Source organism: Leopardus geoffroyi, chromosome E3 (assembly GCF_018350155.1).
Source record: "Leopardus geoffroyi isolate Oge1 chromosome E3, O.geoffroyi_Oge1_pat1.0, whole genome shotgun sequence".
NCBI lineage: Eukaryota > Metazoa > Chordata > Mammalia > Carnivora > Felidae > Leopardus > Leopardus geoffroyi.
Genome location: NC_059340.1, coordinates 21,962,684 through 21,982,268, shown reverse-complemented (window position 1 = coordinate 21,982,268; position 19,585 = coordinate 21,962,684). Strand labels below are relative to the sequence as shown.

At 48.1% G+C, this 19,585-nt stretch overlaps 1 protein-coding gene and 1 long non-coding RNA gene across 4 annotated transcripts in view; one reads left to right on the top strand and one right to left on the bottom strand.

The window, feature by feature from the left end:
• Nucleotides 1-4,849: 4,849 nt before the first annotated feature.
• On the bottom strand, nucleotides 4,850-5,412 carry LOC123589478. The gene is made up of 2 exons (XR_006708362.1): nucleotides 5,365-5,412; nucleotides 4,850-5,244 (listed from the first exon to the last, which is right to left on the bottom strand). It is a non-coding gene; the product is annotated as an uncharacterized LOC123589478 (long non-coding RNA).
• Nucleotides 5,413-11,319: 5,907 nt separating this feature from the next.
• Nucleotides 11,320-19,585, top strand: part of LCMT1 (leucine carboxyl methyltransferase 1) — a 41,142-nt gene continuing 32,876 nt past the window's right edge. The window contains exon 1 of one of the 3 annotated variants that reach the window (XM_045461598.1): nucleotides 11,320-11,637. In XM_045461598.1, the coding sequence (XP_045317554.1) occupies nucleotides 11,528-11,637 (110 nt within the window). In that variant the 5' untranslated portion in view covers nucleotides 11,320-11,527. Of the gene's footprint in view, nucleotides 11,638-13,787; nucleotides 13,817-19,585 lie in introns of those variants that run through there. The other 2 variants (XM_045461599.1, XM_045461597.1) reach the window with 2 other exon arrangements.

Below are 19,585 nucleotides of genomic sequence, written 5' to 3'. Positions count from 1 at the left end.
ATATCAGACAAACTAGACTTTATTTAAAATAATTTTTTTTTCAACGTTTATTTATTTTTTGGGACAGAGAGAGACAGAGCATGAACGGGGGAGGGGCAGAGAGAGAGGGAGACACAGAATCGGAAACAGGCTCCAGGCTCTGAGCCATCAGCCCAGAGCCCGACGCGGGGCTCGAACTCACGGACCGCGAGATCGTGACCTGGCTGAAATCGGACGCTTAACCGACTGCGCCACCCAGGCGCCCCTAGACAAACTAGACTTTAAATTAAAGGCTGTAACAAGAGATGAAGAAGGGCATTATATAATAATTACAGGGTCTATCCACCAGGAAGAGCTAACAATTAGAAACGTCTATGCGCCGAATAACGGAGCCCCCAAATATATACAACAATGACTCATAAACATAAGCAACCTTATCGATAAGAATGTGGTAACTGCAGGGGACTTTAACACTCCACTTACAGAAATGGATAGATCATCTGGACACGTGGTCAATAAAGAAACAAGGGCCCTGAATGACACATTGGATCAGATGGACTTGACAGATATAATTAGAACTCTGCATCCCAAAGCAACAGAATATACTTTCTTCTTGAGTGCACATGGAACATTCTCCAAGAGAGATCATATACTGGGTCACAAAACAGCCCTTCATGAGTATACAAGAATTGAAATTATACGATGCATACTTTCAGACCACAATGCGATGAAGCTTGAAATCAACCACAGGAAAAAGTCTGGAAAACCTCCGAAAGCATGGACGTTAAAGAACACCTTACTAAAGAATGAGTGGGTCAACCAGGCAATCAGAGAAGAAATTAAAAAATATATGGAAACAAATGAAAATGGAAATACAACAACCCAAACGCTTTGGGGATGCAACGAAGGCAGTCCTGAGAGGAAAATACATTGCAATCCAGGCCTATCTCAAGAAACAAGAAACATCCCAAATACAAAATCTAACAGCACACCTAAAGGAAATAGAAGCAGAACACCAAAGGCAGCCTAAACCCAGCGGAAGAAGAGAAATAATAAAGATCAGAGCAGAAATAAACAACATAGAATCTAAAAAAACAGTAGAGCAGATCAACAAAACCAAGAGTTGGTTTTTTGAACACATTAACAAAATTGACAAACCTCTAGCCAGGCTTCTCAAAAAGAAAAGGGAGATGACCCAAATAGATAAAGTCATGAATGAAAATGGAATTATTACAACCAATCCCTCAGAGATACAAACAATTATCAGGGAATACTAGGAAAAATTATATGGCAACACATTGGACCACCTGGAAGAAATGGACAAATTCCTAAGCACCCACACTCTTCCAAAACTCAATCAGGAGGAAATAGAAAGCTTGAACAGACCCATAACCAGTGAAGAAACGGAATCGGTTCTCAAAAATCTCCCAACAAATAAGAGTCCAGGACCAGATGGCTTCCCAGGGGAGTTCTACCAGACGTTGAAAGCAGAGATAATACCTATCCTTCTCAAGCTATTCCAAGAAATAGAAAGGGAAGGAAAACTTCCAGACTCATTCTATGAAGCCAGTATTACTTGGATTCCTAAACCTGACAAAGACCCGGTAAAAAAGAAAGAACTACAGGCCAATATCCCTGATGAATACGGATGCAAAAATTCTCAATAAGATACTAGCAAATTGAATTCAACGGCGTATAAAAAGAATTATTCACCATGATCAAGTGGGATTCCTTCCTGGGATGCAGGGCTGGTTCAACATTCGCAAATCAATCAACGTGATACATCACATTAATAAAAGAAAAGAACCATATGATCCTGTCAATCGATGCAGAAAAGGCCTTTGACAAAATCCAGCACCCTTTCTTAATAAAAACCCTTAAGAAAGTCGGGATAGAAGGAACATACTTAAACATCATAAAAGCCATTTATGAAAAGCCCACAGCTAACATCATCCTCAATGGGGAAAAACAGAGCTTTTTCCCTGAGATCAGGAACACGACAGGGATGCCCACTCTCACCGCTGTTGTTTAACATAGTGTTGGAAGTGCTAGCATCAGCAATCAGACAACAAAAGGAAATCAAAGGCATCGAAACCGGCAAAGATGAAGTCAAGCTTTCGCTTTTTGCAGATGACATGATATTATACGTGGAAAATCCGATAGACTCCACCAAAAGTCTGCTAGAACTGATACATGAATTCAGCAAAGTTGCAGGATACGAAATCAATGTACAGAAATCAGTTGCATTCTTATACACTAACAGTGAAGCAACAGAAAGACAAATAAAGAAACTGATCCCATTCACAATTGCACCAAGAAGCATAAACTACCTAGGGATAAAGCTAACCAAAGATGTAAAAGATCGGTATGCTGAAAACTATAGAAAGCTTATGAAGGTAATTGAAGAAGATATAAAGAAATGGAAAGACATTCCCTGCTCAAGGATTGGAAGAATAAATATTGTCAAAATGTCAATACTACCCAAAGCTATCTACACATTCAATGCAATCCCAATCAAAATCGCACCAGCATTCTTCTGGAAACTAGAACAAGCAATTCTAAACTTCATATGGAACCACAAAAGGCCCTGAATAGCCAAAGTAATTTTGAAGAAGAAGACCAAAGCAGGAGGCATCACAATCCCAGACTTTAGCCTCTACTACAAAGCTGTAATCATTAAGACAACATGGTATTGGCACAAAAACAGACACATAGACCAATGGAATAGAATAGAAACCCCAGAACTAGACCGACAAACGTATGGCCAACTAATCTTTGACAAAGCAGAAAGAACATCCAATGGAAAAAAGACAGTCTCGTTAACAAATGGTGCTGGGAGAACTGGACAGCAACATGCACAAGGTTGAAACTAGACCACTTTCTCACACCATTCACAAAAATAAACTCAAAATGGATAAAGGACCTGAATGTGAGACAGGAAACCATCAAAACCCTAGAGGAGAAAGCAGGAAAAGATCTCTCTGGCCTCAGCCGTAGCAATCTCTTACTCGACACATCCCCAAAGGCAAGGGAATTAAAAGCAAAAATGAGGGGCGCCTGGGTGGCGCAGTCGGTTGAGCGTCCGACTTCAGCCAGGTCACGATCTCGCGGTCCGGGAGTTCGAGCCCCGCGTCAGGCTCTGGGCTGATGGCTCAGAGCCTGGAGCCTGTTTCCGATTCTGTGTCTCCCTCTCTCTCTGCCCCTCCCCCGTTCATGCTCTGTCTCTCTCTGTCCCAAAAATAAATAAACGTTGAAAAAAAAAATTAAAAAAAAAAAAAAAAAGCAAAAATGAATTACTGGGACCTTATGAAGATAAAAAGCTTCTGCACAGCAAAGGAAACAACCAACAAAACTAAAAGGCAACCAACGGAATGGGAAAAGATATTTGCAAATGACATATCAGACAAAGGGCTAGTATCCAAAATCCATAAAGAGCTCACCAAACTCCACACCCGAAAAACAAATAACCCAGTGAAGAAATGGGCAGAAAACATGAATAGACACTTCTCTAAAGAAGACATCCGGATGACCAACAGGCACATGAAAAGATGCTCAACGTCGCTCCTCATCAGGGAAATACATATCAAAACCACACTCAGATATCACCTCACGCCAGTCAGAGTGGCCACAATGAACAAATCAGGAGACTATAGATGCTGGAGAGGATGTGGAGAAACGGGAACCCTCTTGCACTGTCGGTGAGAATGCAAACTGGTGCAGCCACTCTGGAAAGCAGTGTGGAGGTTCCTCAGAAAATTAAAAATAGACCTACCCTATGACCCAGCAATAGCACTGCTAGGAATTGACCCAAGGGATACAGGAGTACTGATGCATAGGGGCACTTGTACCCCAATGTTTATAGCAGCACTCTCAACAATAGCCAAATTATGGAAAGAGCCTAAATGTCCATCAACTGATGAATGGATAAAGAAATTGTGGTTTATATACACAATGGAGTACTACGTGGCAATGAGAAAGAACGAAATATGGCCCTTTGTAGCAACGTGGATGGAACTGGAGAGTGTGATGCTAAGTGAAATAAGCCATACAGAGAAAGGCAGATACCATATGGTTTCACTCTTATGTGGATCCTGAGAAACTTAACAGATACCCATGGGGGAGGGGAAGGAAAAAAAAAAGAGGTTAGAGTGGGAGAGAGCCAAAGCATAAAGGACTCTTAAAAACTGAGAACAAACTGAGGGTTGATGGGGGTGGGAGGGAGGGGAGGGAGGGTGATGGGTGTTGAGGAGGGCACCTTTTGGGATGAGCACTGGGTGTTGTATGGAAACCAATTTGAAAATAAATTTCATATATTGAAAAAAAAATTTAACATCAGTGTTATCTAAGTGTTGTCAAAATTAAATATCATGCCACATTCTATGTGAAGTACTTACTAATTATTCTTTCTAGTGGTGGACCAACAATGGAGCAGTGAGAGTGGTTTGTCCAGGGGTACAAAAGAACGCTACATTGTCTATAGAAAGTTTATAAGCAATAATAAAATCAATTCAACGCTGAAAAAAAAAAAAAACAGTGGCTACTTCTTTTGTTTGAAATTAATTTTTTTATATTTATTTTTCTTGTTTGAGAGTGAAAATGGGGGAGGGCCAGAGAGAGAGAGAGAGAGAGAGAGAGAGAGAGAGAAAGAGGACCTGAAGCAGGTCTGTGCTGACAGAGGCGGGGCTTGAACTCAAGAGCTGAGAGGTCACTAGCCACAAGATCACAAGGCACGAGACCACAACCTGAGCCAAAGTCAGATGCTTACACTGACCGAGCCACCAAGGCACCCCAAAACAGTGGTTACTTCTGACCAGGGTAGACATTGGTGGGTTTGGAGGCTGTGGCCAAAGGAAGACATACACGGATATTGGTGTCTATGGGAGGAGAGTATTCTCCAACCGCTTTGTTTGGGTGGAGGCCCACTCAATGTGGTCTGATTTACAAGTAACAGCATAAGTGGGCTGAAGTAAAATTTATCAACAAGGAATATGTTGCCTCCAGAACCCCCAAAATACGGAAAGATTTGAGACTTGTATGTCCTCAACAAACGTGTCCAACAAATGTCCTCACGGTAGGATGTCAGACATGCGAGGTCATGCCTGTGCTCCCGGTAAGTTAAGATCCTGCCTGCAAAGATGACAAGTGATAGCAGAAGGGTGTGGGTGCCCTGTGCATAACAAGGTAAAACATGTCCCCTTCAAGGTCAAGGGAAAGGTGGCTGAGAGGACATTGAAATCGGCGCTGAACAGAACCTATTAGCCAAATCTATAAGAAAGAGCAAACTATTTACCATCTTTAAATTTGTTGGGATCCCAGGTGTTTTAAGGGTAGCAGGGTTTACACGGATAGAACTATAACTGAAAACAGTGGCTACTTATGGGGCACCTGGCTGGCTCAGTCGGTTGAGCGTCCCACTTCGGCTCCGGTCATGATCTCGCGGTCCGTGAGTTCGAGCCCGGAGACGGGACCTGTGCTGACGGCTCAGAGCCTGGAGCCCGTTTCGGGGTCTGTGTCTCCCTCTCTCTGACCCTCCCCCGTCCATGCTCAGTCTCTCTCGGTTTCAAAAATCAATAAACGTAAAAAAAAAAAAAAAAAAGAAATTAAAAAAAAAAAAAAGAAAACCTGAAAACGTCTGAATTCCAAAACTCATCTGGCCCCTAGGGTTTTGGAAAAAGGACCGTGGGCCTGCTGTACTTTTCACATCCACGTTTAAGAAAATAGACACACACGGCAGGTAGGAGTGTAATAATATTTGTACATGGAGCTACACTTGATTGATTACGAAGGCATCTGCCTACATTTGAGACACAGAAACAGAATGATAAAGGCCACACATCGCCAGTCCGACAAGACTGCCTGGTGTGCATACTGACGCTGGGACACTATGCCATATACCCATGTCCAATCTCGGGGGCAGGATAAGTGCACACGAAGATAACAGGGTGGGGGTAGCAACGAAATTGAACAAAACTAAGCAAAACGTTGGGGGGGGGACGAAACTGTAAAAAGCAAATATAGAAAGCTCAAGGGGAGGTAAAAGTATTTTCAGACACACACAGAAAAGAAGTGTCCCCATGTGCTCCGGCCAAACCAAACGCCCCCTTTTACTCAACTGTTGAAAACAAAGAAGAAGAAAAAGCGATGAAAAAGTCACACTTTCATACCCCTTCTCGAAAGAAACAGTCAGCGGGGACAGGACAGCTCACTGCCCTGAAAGACCTTGAAAGATTTACCCCAGATAACACAGCACACCATAATCAACCTCCAGAGGCTCTCAAAACCACTACAAACTCCGGTCTCTTCTGTCCTTTCAACATCGACGGTTTCCTGTCAAGCATTAAAGCCATACCAGAGAAACCTTGGAGAAGGATTTGCTCCCCAATCAAAGGTGAGAAAAGCTGTTTTGAAAGCCCCCGCTCTTTTTGTGTTTCCATTTGCCCAAGGCGTTTCCACAATTCTTTCCTCCCGTTTCCACAATTCTTTCCTCCCGGTTCCAAATGTCTACAGGTCAAGAACTTGAGCAGTCCGGTCCATAGGGGCCACGGTTGGGGCACAGCCTCCAAAGTCCCTCCAAGGGAGTCCTGAGTCTCACTAAGCGGCTCCGATGGGCTCTGATCGCCCCTTCCTTACTTACTGCCATCAGGCACTTGGAGGTGGACGGTGGGTCGGCAGCGGCCCGGCGACCCGGAAAGGCTGAGAATGCCGCCCCCCAGAGCACCGCGCCCGCCCGGCCTCGGGCACACCAGTTAGCCGAGTTTTCGCCCAAGGCAAAGCCCCGGGAGAGGGGGGGAGGCCCGGGGAAAGCTTGGGTCCAGACCCCAGAGGACGATGCTCAGCGGGGCCGGGACAATGGGCGGCGGGACCCGCGCGGGGGGCGTCCCGGGAGGCAGGCCCGCCCCGCTGTTCCCGGGGGCTCGGGCGGCGGCCCCGAGTTGGCCGCCTGGCCGCTGCGTGGCGCAGCCCTCGTCCCTGGCCCGCAGCGGACCCGGCGCGGAGCGGGCAGCCGTACCGGAGCGCGGGGCCCCGCGGGGCAGCGGGCCCGCTCCGGCCCGGGCCACGACCCCGACCCCCGGTCCCCGGCCCGCGCCCGCTCGTCCGGCCCGGCACGGCTCACTCACCTGCCCACGGTCTGCTTGGCGAGCTGCTTCGTGCGGTTCAAGGGCAGTGGCAGCGGCGGCCCGCGGGGCTCGGGCCTGGAGGAGCGGCTACATCGCTTCCGGGCCGAGGCGGCGGCGGCGGCTGCTGCTGCGGCGGCGGCCCTGGCGGCTGCTACTGTGGCTGCTGCGAGGGCTGAGCGGCGGCTGCCGCGGTGAGGGCGACGGCGGCGGCGGCTGCGCTGGCTGGGGCTACTACTGCGGCTGCTGCGGCGGCTGAGCGGCGGCTGCGCCGGCTGCGGCTGCTACTGCGGCGGCTGCGACGGCTGAGCGGCGGCTGCTGCTGCGCCGGCTGCGGCTGCTACTGCGGCTGCTGCGGGGGCTGCGGCGGTGACTGCGGCGGCGGCGGCTTCGCTGGCTGCGGCTACTACTGCGGCTGCTGCGGCGCCTGAGCGGCGGCTGCGGCTGCTACGGCGGCTGAGCGGCGTCTCTGGTGGCGGCGTCTGCGGCGGCGGCGGCGGGGGCTGCTGCTCCCGGGCCGGAGCCACGCCCTCGCCGCGTCACTTCCAGTGGTTCCGCCCGCCGGGGGCCACGCGAGGCCTGGCTGGCAGACGAGCGCCAGGCTGGGGCCCGGCCTGGCACCCGCCGCCCGGGCCCCCTCCGCCCACCACCCCCCTCCCCACACCAACCCGGGCCACTCCGCCCAGCGCGCGGAGCCCCGTGTCCCGGCGCCGCCTCGGGTCCCGCGTCCCGGCCCCGGCTAGGCCGCGCACCGGTGGGAGGGGGCGGCGGTTCGTGATCTCGCGGTTCCTGAGTTTTAGCTCCGCGCTGGGCTCTGTGCTGACGGTTCGGAGCCTGGAGCCTGCTTCGGATTCTGTGTCCCCCTCTCTCTCCGCCCCACCCCTGCTTGTGCTGTCTTTCAAAAATGAATACACATAAAAAAAAATTTAGGGGCGCCTGGGTGGCTCGGTCGGTTGAGCGTCCAACTTCGGCTCAGGTAATGATCTCTTGTGAGTTTGAGACCCGCGTAGGGCTCCGTGAAGACAGCTGGAAGCCTGGAGCCGGCTTCAGATGCTGTGTCTCCCTCTCTCTCTGCCCCTTCCCCGCCCATGCTCTTTCTCTGTCTCTCAAAAATGAATACACGTTAAAAAATTTTTTTTCTTTTAATTAAAAAACACAGTGGCTACTTCTTTTGTTTGCAATAATTTTTATGTGTATTTTTCTTGTTTGAGAGTGAAAATGGGGGAGGGGCAGAGAGAGAGAGAGAGAGAGAGAGAGAGAGAGAGGGAGGACCTGAAGCAGGTTCTGCGCTGACAGAGGCGGGGCTTGAACTCAAGAGCTGAGAGGTCACTAGCCACAAGATCACAAGGCACGAGACCACAACCTGAGCCAAAGTCAGATGCTTACACTGACCGAGCCACCAAGGCACCCCAAAACAGTGGTTACTTCTGACCAGGGTAGACATTGGTGGGTTTGGAGGCTGTGGCCAAAGGAAGACATACACGGATATTTGTCTCTATGGGAGGAGAGTATTCTCCAACCGCTGTGTTTGGGTGGAGGTCCACTCAAGGTGGTCTGATTTACAAGTGACAGCATAAATGGGCTGAAGTAAAATTTATCAACAAGGAATATGTTGCCTCCAGAACCCCCAAAATACGGAAAGATTTGAGACTTGTATGTCCTCAACAAACGTGTCCAACAAATGTCCTCACGGTAGGATGTCAGACATGCGAGGTCATACCTGTGCTCCCGGTAAGTTAAGATCCTGTCTGCATGGATGACAAGTGATAGCAGAAGGGTGTGGGTGCCCTGTGCATAACAAGGTAAAACATGTCCCCTTCAAGGTCAAGGGAAAGGTGGCTGAGAGGACATTGAAATCGGCGCTGAACAGAACCTATTAGCCAAATCTATAAGAAAGAGCAAACTATTTACCGTCTTTAAATTTGTTGGGATCCCAGGTGTTTTAAGGGTACCAGGGTTTATATTGATTTTTTTTTTCTAAGAGAGAGTGCAAGGGGGGGAAAGGGGCAGAGGGAGGGAGACTGAATCTTAAGCAGGCTACACCCTCAGCACAGGGCTCAATCCCAGGACCCTGGAATCATGACCTGAGCCCAAATCAAGAGTCAGATGCTCAATCGACTGAGCCACCCAGGCACCCCTCACCTGATCCCCGTGGACTGAAAGCTCCCCATAATAAACTCAGGCTGTCATAGAAGAAAAAAATACTGGAAAGACACAACCACAAATGTCTACTTCAGCCTCTCTCGGAGAAGTTTCATGATTAATGCCAGTTTTTTGCTCCCAATATTAATGTTCACAGGGGTTTTAAATGTAAGTTCGTCTTTGTCAGAAGATGCAGATTAGGTGGTGAACTTTCTCTGATATTGTCTCATGACGTTGTTCATGACAACCGCAGTGTAGCCTCATATTGGGAGGCACCACACAGCCTGAGTTGGCTAAGCTTGCCGCTTCTAGCCTCCACTCCTCAGTCATAAAGGTCTAGCTCTTCAACCAGAAACTTAAATGAAATGAATTGGCCCTGCCTGCAGGAACCCCAGCGGAGGTCCTCGGTGAAAAATGACAAAGTCCTCTGAATCACGAGCTTTTTTCTGAATCAAAGGCTCAGCAAAGAACACTCTTTGCTTGTCAAAGGACACAGGTGTACCAGGACATCTGTCTCCACCTTCTTCCCCTTACCCTGAGCCTTACCGTCCGCACCTAAGGGATTAACACCTTGTACTACTCACCAATGACACTTTCTACTTATGACACCCGTGGAATGTGTACACTGCCAAGCTGGGAGACTATGCTTATTCAGTGTTTTGCATTTACCCTCTTGGCAGAGCACGACACAGAGAAAGTGGTGTATTCGATTTCATCACAACTCCCCCTGGCAAGCTTTCCGAACCTCATTCTTCCCCACTGTCATTTCTCCCTTGGGTACCAATGAGCTCTTATCCCTCCAATGACTACTAAGCAAGCTTTTGATATATGATTTTGCCCGAAGATATGTGCACTGAGTTTTTGTTGTTATTTTGCGCGCGCGCGTGTGCGTGTGTGTATGTGTGTGTTTGAGTGATCCATGGTTCTTACAGTTTGAGTATGTCCGTTCAGTGCTCCTGACAGATACAGAAATGGAACATACAAACACACTACTTACCTAGAAAATGTTTTAGAAGGCCAGTACAAAATATATGTAACGAATGTCTTCGGTATGTGTAATAATGAAACACATGTGAACCACCCCGACTTGAGAAATTATTGAAGGGCCTAAGTAACCCTTCCCTTTCAGTGTTCTATCCTCTCCACTCTCTAAAGGTCACAAGTGTGGTGATTCCTGTCTCCCTCCCTCCCCCCGCCATTCCTTTATTTTTCTGTAGAGTGTTTTATCATACATATGTGTGTATCTCTTAACATCCGTTTTGCTTGGTTTGGACTTTATAAAAGTGTCACATCCCTTCTTTCACTGAATATTATGTCCTTAAATTCAGCCAGCGATGCTTGTAACTGGCAGCTCTGGTGCATTTACACTGCAACATAGTTTTCCATTGTACCAGTTTCCCACACGTTCCTTCCTCCACATTTGAAAGGCGATTATGTGCGCAAAGCCCTTACTTAGCACAGCTCCTGGCGCAGAGTCAGCACTCGGTGAACATTTGTTCAATTGTCGAATGAGACTGAGCCCCGACTAACTGCAACACGAACACTTGTTTCCTCCAGCTGGACTGTCTGCCCTTCGACCCAAAGCTGAGCATCCTGCTAGCTCTCCCGCCCTGCGTGAATCACAGTTATAAAATTTTCTGACCAGCAATAAGAAACCCAAAGCCTGGGGTACCTGGGTGGCTTAGTGCGTTAAGCGACCGCCTCCTGATTTCAGTTGGGGTCGTGATCTCACGGTGGCGAGATGGAGCCTAGCGTCAGGCTCTGCGCTGCGCATACAGCTTGTTGCAGATTTTCTCTCTCCTTCCCGTGACCTTCCCACTTCCCTTCTCTCTCTTTCTCTCTCTCGCTCATAAATAAACACACACACACACAAATGAATAAATGAATAAATAAGTAAATAAATAAATGAATACTCAATGCACTCTCAGCGCACCCACGACCACAATTCCCAGAAAGCATTGCGGTGCTTTCGTTTTGCGTCCACTTGTTTCCTTCCCCTCCTCTGCGTACTTCCGGGTGGTATGGGCGGGGCCAATAGAGCTATCCAATGAGCCCTTCCGGGGGCCAAAGGGGCGGAGAAATTGTCCAATGAGCGTCTGGGCAGAGGCGCCAATGAGCGGGAAGGTTGCTGAGGCAGCTGGCGTGAGCGGCGTCACTGAGCCGCGCCCGCTGAGGCCGCTGGAGCCCAGCCCCTCTCTCCAGCCTTCTCGGAGGCTCGCTCCTTTCCAGGGCATTTGTGGAGCTCGCTTCCATGTCCCCGGTGGGCACGGCACCCCGGAACCTCCACGCCCATGGCCGCTAGCCTGAGGAGGCCCTCTTTCTCCGCCTCTTCTTCCTCCTCGGCAGACCCAGACGACGAGGGGGTGCGCGGCACTTGCGAAGATGCTTCTATATGCAAGAGGTGCCTGCCGGGCGTGGGCTTAGGGGCCGGCGTCCCTGGGGGGCTGGGGCCTAGTTGGGAGGTAGGCCTGTGGTCCCAGGGTATTAGGAACATCCTGGTGGCGCCAGAAGGTACCCGTCAATTTCGGGCGACCCTGGTTTCACACCTGTGAAGTGCACAGAGCAGCGGTTCATTTATTTAACTGGTAATTGTCTCACTTCTGCCGTGTGTCAGGCCTGGGGAGAGCGTGACTGGGAATCCGGCCCTAAACCAGCCGAACGGGGTCTTGTGGCCTTCGTGAGGCTCAAGTCTTGCTGGGAGACAGACTTGACTTCACAGACAGTGAAGCAAATAATTCTAGTCTTGAGAAGTTAGGAGAAGTGCAAGTTCCTCCTCTTCAATAGGTTACGTTTCATTGGGGGTTGTTACGATCCCCATCGTGCCCCTGAAACTCAGGCCAATCGAGATGGGGGGGAGGGGCGGGGGGGGGAATGGCCTGCCCGGGGCCCCATAATGTTGCTGTGCAGAGCCAGCATTTTCCAGAGCTCTTGCCTCTATGCCACAGGGGTCTACATACTTGGGGGTGTAGTGAGGGCAGTATCGTGAGCAGAGACATGTATCACACACCTGGAAGCACGAGGCTCGAGTGTACTTTATTCATTCGTTCCACAGAAATTATTGAGCGTATCCGTTGTGCCAAAGCGTTCTTTTGTGAATGGTTGGTGGGTATTCAGTTATTGGGAACACATGATGAATAGGACTGACCTGGCGTCTGATGGCAGCACCACCTCGTCGGAAAAGACAGGAAGCAAATAATTCCCTGTGAAATACATAATTACAGTTTTGTGTTGAGTGCTGAGAAATACGGCATGCCATTCGAGTTTGTAATTTAGGCAGTAATGTTGAAGCTGAGATCACAAGGCTGAATGCAAAAAGGGGATATAGGAGGGTGTTGGGGCAGAGCAGGGGAGTGCGAACTGTTAAAGGAATGGGTAGAATGCCCTTGAAGCTGGGGCCACTAGGGAATGTAGGTGGGGAATGCCAAGGTTTTGGGTTAAGGCTCCCACTTTTTGTAGGTTCTTGGAGACTAAGCATAGTGATTTAAAACATGGACCTTGGGGCCAGGCTCTGTCAAGCTGATCCTAGCTCTGCCACTAAACCATTCTGCATCAAGTTTCTTGATCGGGCTCTGCTTCTGATGCTGCGTCTCCCTCTCTTTGTGCCCCTCTCCTGCTCATGCTCTGTCTCTTTCTCTCAAAAAATAAATAAATGTTAAAAAAAAATATTAAGAAAGGAAGAAAGAGACCACAGATGCTCACGTCCTACTCTAGACTCATGGAATCAGAATCTGCTGGGATAGGTCCTGGGCTATAAAGACTGGGCGTGTTTGCCATCTGGGTGCATTTCATTGAAGCTTCTTTTGCACTGGCCTCTCCCTCATGTGAAAAAAACATGCAAAAAGATTGTGAGAATCCGTAAGTTAGTGTTTTAAGACACGTTGTAGGTCTCTCTCCTTCAAGTTCCGTGATATCTTCACCGTAATGTGTTAAACCCTTCAATCTTGTCAAAAGATCACGTTATTAAATAGGGATTCCTTGCGTGAACCGTGGGCTGTCTGTCGTCTGAGTTTTGAAGTGGGGGGATAACAGTGGTAACCCACCTTCGGGATGTAAGGATTCAGTGAGATCACAGACACGAGGCAGCACAGGATCTGGCACAGCGTGAAGCCTTCAATAAATCGTTGCTACTGGTTTTGATTTCCCTCCATTCCGAACACTGTTTGGTTGAAGTTACTGAATATGTCATACCCGTGGATCAGGCTGGTTCCTCCCGCCTCAGGTTCCGGCCATAACAGCCCTAATTTAACACAGGAGCCAGTTGGCATCCCAGGACTCGTGCGGTTCTGTTACTTCTCTTGCAGGTTGTTCCCTCCTTCCTTTCAGAGCCCTCCCGGGGATAGTAGTGATGTGAACGGGGTCAGACGGCTGTCGGCAGGATTAAATGTGGCGCGCTCCCCACAGTGCCTGGCACATGGCAGGGGTCGAAGACTGGTGGTGATTATCAGCACTGTGCCAGTTGTCATCGTCAGTGCCGTGACCATCAGCATGGGCCTGTGCTCTCAGTCCTGCGGTCCTACAGTGAGAACTCTTGTGAGCGGACATTCTGGGCTTAGGCTTAAAAATTCCATGGGATTCCGCAGGTATTTTTCCAGCACTTCCTGTGATCGCTAACTCTCGCCACTACCCATCTCCCCTCTCCTTGTCTTCTCCGTCCTGTGCTGCCCGCCCAAGGCAGTTCCCTCTGCTGTTTACCCCTGACCCCCTCTCCCCAGACCCTCCCTGTGTCCTGGGAAATTCCCACTCCTTAATCGCCAGCCTCGTCTCTTTCCTCAGCCTCTCCTTAGCCATCTCTTCCCTCTCTTTGCTTTGACCCTGGTCCTTCCCCGGGGATATCCTTTTTTGAAGTCCTCTCAGATGGTGCCTCTGTTTTCTCATACCCCGGGGTATGAGATTTCAGGATCGGGGGTGCAAGATTTGTGTCCTTGTTCTTTGACCCCCCCCAACCCCCCGTTTCTTTGAGATCCATGGTCCCCAGGTGCAGCATCCTCTCTTCCTCCTCATTACTGTTTTCTCCTGGTTATTCACCTGATTCGTGGACGTCTTGGGTGCCTGGCCCACAGTCCTCCTGTCTGTCTCGACCTTCTTGCCATCAGCCGAGTCGGCTTCACGGTGCGTGTGGAGGACCCAGGCTACGCACAGGGCACTCATTTTCTGGAACGCCTCTTCTGTAGTGATCAGCTCTTCTCATCCATGTCTGTCACCATCGCCGCGGTGGCACCCTGCGTTTCCGCCCCGGTGCCGCGCCGCCTCATGCGTGAGCAGCGCGGCCCCTCTCGACCCCGATCTCCGCTTTCCACCTTGTTTGGTCAGTTATTTCTGCTATGTCCTCAGGGTGTTTTTCCTTAGGACCTGAGGGGTTCGGTTTTTTGTTTTTGTTTTTATTTTTGTTTTTTTCTGTCCTTTAGATGCCCTCTAGGCTGGTATCTCTGAGTAGAGCTTAGAGTTTCCCCTGAGATGGCCCCCTGAGAAGGACAATGGTGGGGACAGACTTGTAGGAGGTGAGGGAGGGAGCCCTGTGGATGTCTCTGGAAACGGTGTCCCAGGCAGAGAGCAGGGAGGGTAGGAAGCCCCATGGAGGGAGCAGGCCTGACTTGTTCCAGGAAGGACCAGGCCAGCATGAGGGAGAAGGAGGCGGGCTGAAGGGGTCTTAGGGACTTGTGGTGGTGTCCGATGGAGAATTTTGAACCGAAGAACGAGGTGACCTGACTTGGGTTTTAATGGGATCACTCTAGCTTCTCTGTTGAGAGCAGCCTGTAGGGAGCAAGGACGGAAGCAGGGAGATCAGTGACTAGGCCGATGGAATATTCCAAGACAGAGGTGCTGCTGTCTTGGGTCAGGATGGTAGCACTGGAAGGGCTGAGAATCGACCAGATTCTGGGTACGTTTCGAAGGAGGAGGTGATGGGATGTGTTGACAGATTGGATGTGGGTGAGGCCAGGGAGTGAAAGAAGAAGCCAAGCCCTCTGGCTCGTCTCAGGTGCGGCTCCCACCAGGAGGCCCCTGACACCTGCAGACCAGGCCCAGCCCCTTCCGTGTTCTCCGTGCGTGTCCTTGGCGGTGGTCAGTCCAGCTGCGGCGTAGGCGTAGTGTTGAACGTTTGTCTCCCCCCGCGAGAAGAAAGGTGCGGGGCATGACCGTGTCTGCCTTAGCCACGTGCCTGCTAGACCCATTTCTCAGGCGGCAGAGTGACGAGGAACTGAATGCCGATGCTCAGGGTTGCCCTTCCTGGTGAGGTCTCAACATTCTGCTGTTCTGTTTCACTGGATTTGAGTGGTCTGTCTGTTTTAGAACCCAGGCCAGGGGCTGTAAGTCTGAAATCCTGTTGGAAAAATTACAGAAGTTAATCTGATTTCAACCGAATCCAAAAATGTCCCCCTTGAGGTGCAGGTGGGTCGCAGGATCACCTCCCTGGAGAGGCGGCATTTTCCCAAGGGCCTAGGCCTTTCCGGCACACGGATTGCATCTTTGCAGCCGTGCCCAGAGAGCAGGGCTTGAGATCGTGATCTGAATATTTGAAGGTGGGGGCTGCTGCTTTCCATCCTCAGAGAAGATGTGTCACTTTAGAATTGGAATATTCTGGTGAGGATAAATTAGCTGCCCAACTGGCCCATCAGGAAGGCCCCGTAAATCGTGGATTTTCTGCAACCCTCTCCTCATGTTTTCAAAAAAGCCACAAATTAAATTTTGGAAAATATCTATGAAAAACAACGATTTCACATCTAGAATACTAATTTTTTTTTAATGATGATGTTTTTAAGATTTTTTAATTTTTTAAACATTATTATTATTATTGATGTTTTTTTGTTTTTGAGGGGGGAGGTGGAGGAGCAGAGAGAGAGAGGGTGAGAGAGGCTCCATGCCATCTACGTGGAGCCCAGTGTGGGGCTCGGTCCCACAAACCATGAGATCGTGACCTGAGCCAAAATCAAGAGCCAGGCGCTTAACCAACGGAGCCACTCATGTGCCCCTAAGATTTTATTTATTTATTGTTATTTTTTTAATGCTTATTTATTTTGAGAGAGAGCGTGTGGGAGCGAGCGATCGAGCGGGCGAGTGTGTGCACGCCGGGTTGAGGAGGGTGGCAGAGAGAGAGAGGGAAAGAAAGAATCCCAAACGGGCTCCATTCTGTCAGTGCAGAGCCTCATGCGGGGCTTGATCTCACAAAATGTGAGATCATGACCTGAGCTGATATCAAGAGTCAGATGCTTAACTGACTGAGCCACCCACATTCCCCGCCCCCGCACCCCCAAGATTTTGTTTTTAAGTAGTCTCTACACCCAACGTGGAGCTCAAACTCACAACCCTGAGATCAAGAATCACATACTCTTTGAGCCAGCCAGGTGCCCCTTAATGGTTAATTTGTTAAAGGGCCAAAGTGAATACTTTCCCCAGCTCATTAGTCTAATTTGAATATACTGTACATATAATTTTTTGTCTCCTTTTTTTGTTGTTGTTGTAATGGCTGAACAGTATTCCACAATGTGGTTTTAGTTTATGTGACTGTTCTTCTGTTCATTTGGGTAGCTATGATTTTGCTATTAAAACAGGGCTGCGATAAACATCTTTGCATGTGCATTTCAGTTTTCCAGTGAGATGGATTTCAGGGGAGAAGCCTTTGCAAAATGGTCCTCGAAAGAGGTTGTGTCCGTTCTGTTCTCATGGTAAAAGAGATGCTAAATACAGAATATTCTCAGTCTCTTAAATTGTTTGTCAGCTGGCAGGTGGATAATACCTCTTAAAATTTTTTATTTTATTTAAAAAACTTTTTTATTATACTCACTAGTAAGACTGAGTATTTTTATTTAAAAAAAATTTATGTTTGTTTTTCAGAGAGAGAGAGAGAGAGAAAGAGAGAGCAAGTGGGGAAGGGGCAGAGAGAGGGAGAGAGAGGATCCGAAGCAGGCCCTGTGCTATTAGCACAGAGCCTGACGTGGGGCTCCAACTCACAAACTGTGAGATCATGACCTGAGGCGAAGCCAGACGTTCAATCGCCTGAGCCACCCTGGCGTCCTAAGACTGAGCGTTTTTAGTTCTTCACTCTCTCTGATATTTTTTTACATGACGCCTTTCTCCTTATCATTTTCCTAACTGGGTTTTTGGTTTTTTGTTTCATTTATGTTTTTATTGGTTTGTAAGAACTTGTCATACGTATGGTAGTAGTCCTTTGCCTACGTATGTGTTCCATTATTTTCTCTCAAACTGTTGCTTGTCTTTAAGTTTGGCTTGTACCATACATTTCATGATGCAGAAATTCTGAATCTTATGGTGCCAAATCTGACAGTCTAACTTTATGGCTTGGGGCTTTTGGGTAACGTTTTATGAGACCGTTTTCAATCACTGCCTTTTCTTTTAGCACTTGTATGGTTTGGGCTTCTATTGCTTAGAGCATTCATCTATCTTTATAATTTTGTATGTTATAAGTTAGCAGTTTTTGTTCCTACACTGTCCGTTGATGGTCTGTATCCTCCATTGATTTGAAATATCACTTACATACTAAATTCTTATGTATACTTTAGCACAGCAATGCGTCGATCATTCTTGACTTCCAGTCGGAATTGCTTTTTTCATTTCGATGCCTAAACGTTTTGACTTACGAAGTGTTAGTCGTGACTTGCCAAGAGCTCCTCTAGCTTGGGGTAAAACAGGGTTGTATCAGGGACTAGCACAATCTCCTTAGTTCATTTGAGCAGCTGTACTCCAGGAAGAAAGAAAAGAAAGCGATACTAACCAAAGCATGTGTTTGAGTCCGTGAAAGCGATAGCTTTTCAGGGAGTCCCACCCTGTAGACTTCTACATACTTCGCATTGGCCAGAATTGGGCAGGTGACCTCACCCCTAGCTGCAAGAAAGTGTGGGAGGGGAGAATTTCTCACGGGGCAGATTGATACCTCAAACAAAATGGGGGTAAGGAGGAAGGGGTAAGTGGATATTGAATGGGGTATATGCCCCATCGGAGGGTCAGCTATATCGCTCATCTTTCTTGTTCTTCAGAATTTCCCCAGGTATTCTTCAGAGACAGAGGGAGAGGGGAAGGAAGAAAATGGAGGTGGGAGAGCAGGGGTGAGAGGGTGATGATTTATAAAATAAAATGCTCAGGTCTTTAGTGTTCAGTTTGATGAGTCTTAACAAGTGTATATGGTTGACTCTTGAACAACATGGGTTTGAACTGCACTTATATGTGGCTTTTTCGATAAATGCAGTACAGTACTCTAAACGTATTTTCTTTATGATATTCTTCATATTTTGTTTTTTTTAGTGCTTATTGATTTTTGAGAGAGAGAGAGAGCGCGCGCGCGTGCACGAGCAAGGGAGAGGCAGAGAGAGGAAGAAAGAGGATCCAAAGTGGGTTCCGCACTGACCGCAGAATGCCCAATACAGGTCTCGTATCCATGAACTATGAGATCGTGACCTGAGCTAAAGTCAGACACCTAACCAACTGAGCCACCCAGGTGCCCCTCTTAATATTTTCTTTAGCTTACTTTATTGAAAGAATACAATATATAATAAATCTAACGTACTAAATACATGTTAACCAACTGTTAAGACTTCTGGTCAACAGTAGTCAATTTGTAGTGAAGTTTTTGGGGAATCGAAAGTTATACTCAAAGTTTTGATTGCACAGGAGGTTAACACCCCAACCCCTGTGTTGTTCAAGAGTCAATGGTATATCTGTGTACCGCCGCCCAAAACAAGATATAAAATATATCTGAAACTCTAGAAACTTCCCTTGTTATATGTTTCTAATTAGTCTCCTTATCCTCACCAGTCATTTTCTGGTTTCGAAATCTGTGGTAGATTAGATCTGCCTGTTTTCGAATGTCATAGAAATGGGGTCATACAGTATGTATTATTTTGTCTTCTTTCACTCAGCTGTGTTCCTTGAGATTCATCCATGTTGTTTGTGTTATCAAAGATAAAGCCAGGGGCGCCTGGGTGGCTTGGTCACTTGAACATCTGACTCTTGATTCCAGATCAGGACATGATCTCACGTTTTGTGGGATTGAGCCCCATGTCTGGCTCTGCATTGACAGTGCAGAGCCTGCTTAGGATTCTCTCTGTCTCTCTCTCTCTCTCCCTCTCTCTCTCTCTGTCTCTCTCTCTCTCTCTGTCTCCCCCACCCCATGCTCCTCCTCTGCGTGTACATCCACGCACACACACAGTCTCTCAAAATAAATAAACATTAAAAAAATTTTTTAAAGATAAAGCTAGATACTAGTTCACGTGATGAGGACAGAGTTTAATCAGTAATTAACTATTCCAGTAAAGAAAAGAGTCCAGAGTGAATGAAACTCAACTTCAGTTTGTACAGAGGAGATTTTAAAGAGAGAATGAGGGAGTAAAGTTGGGGGT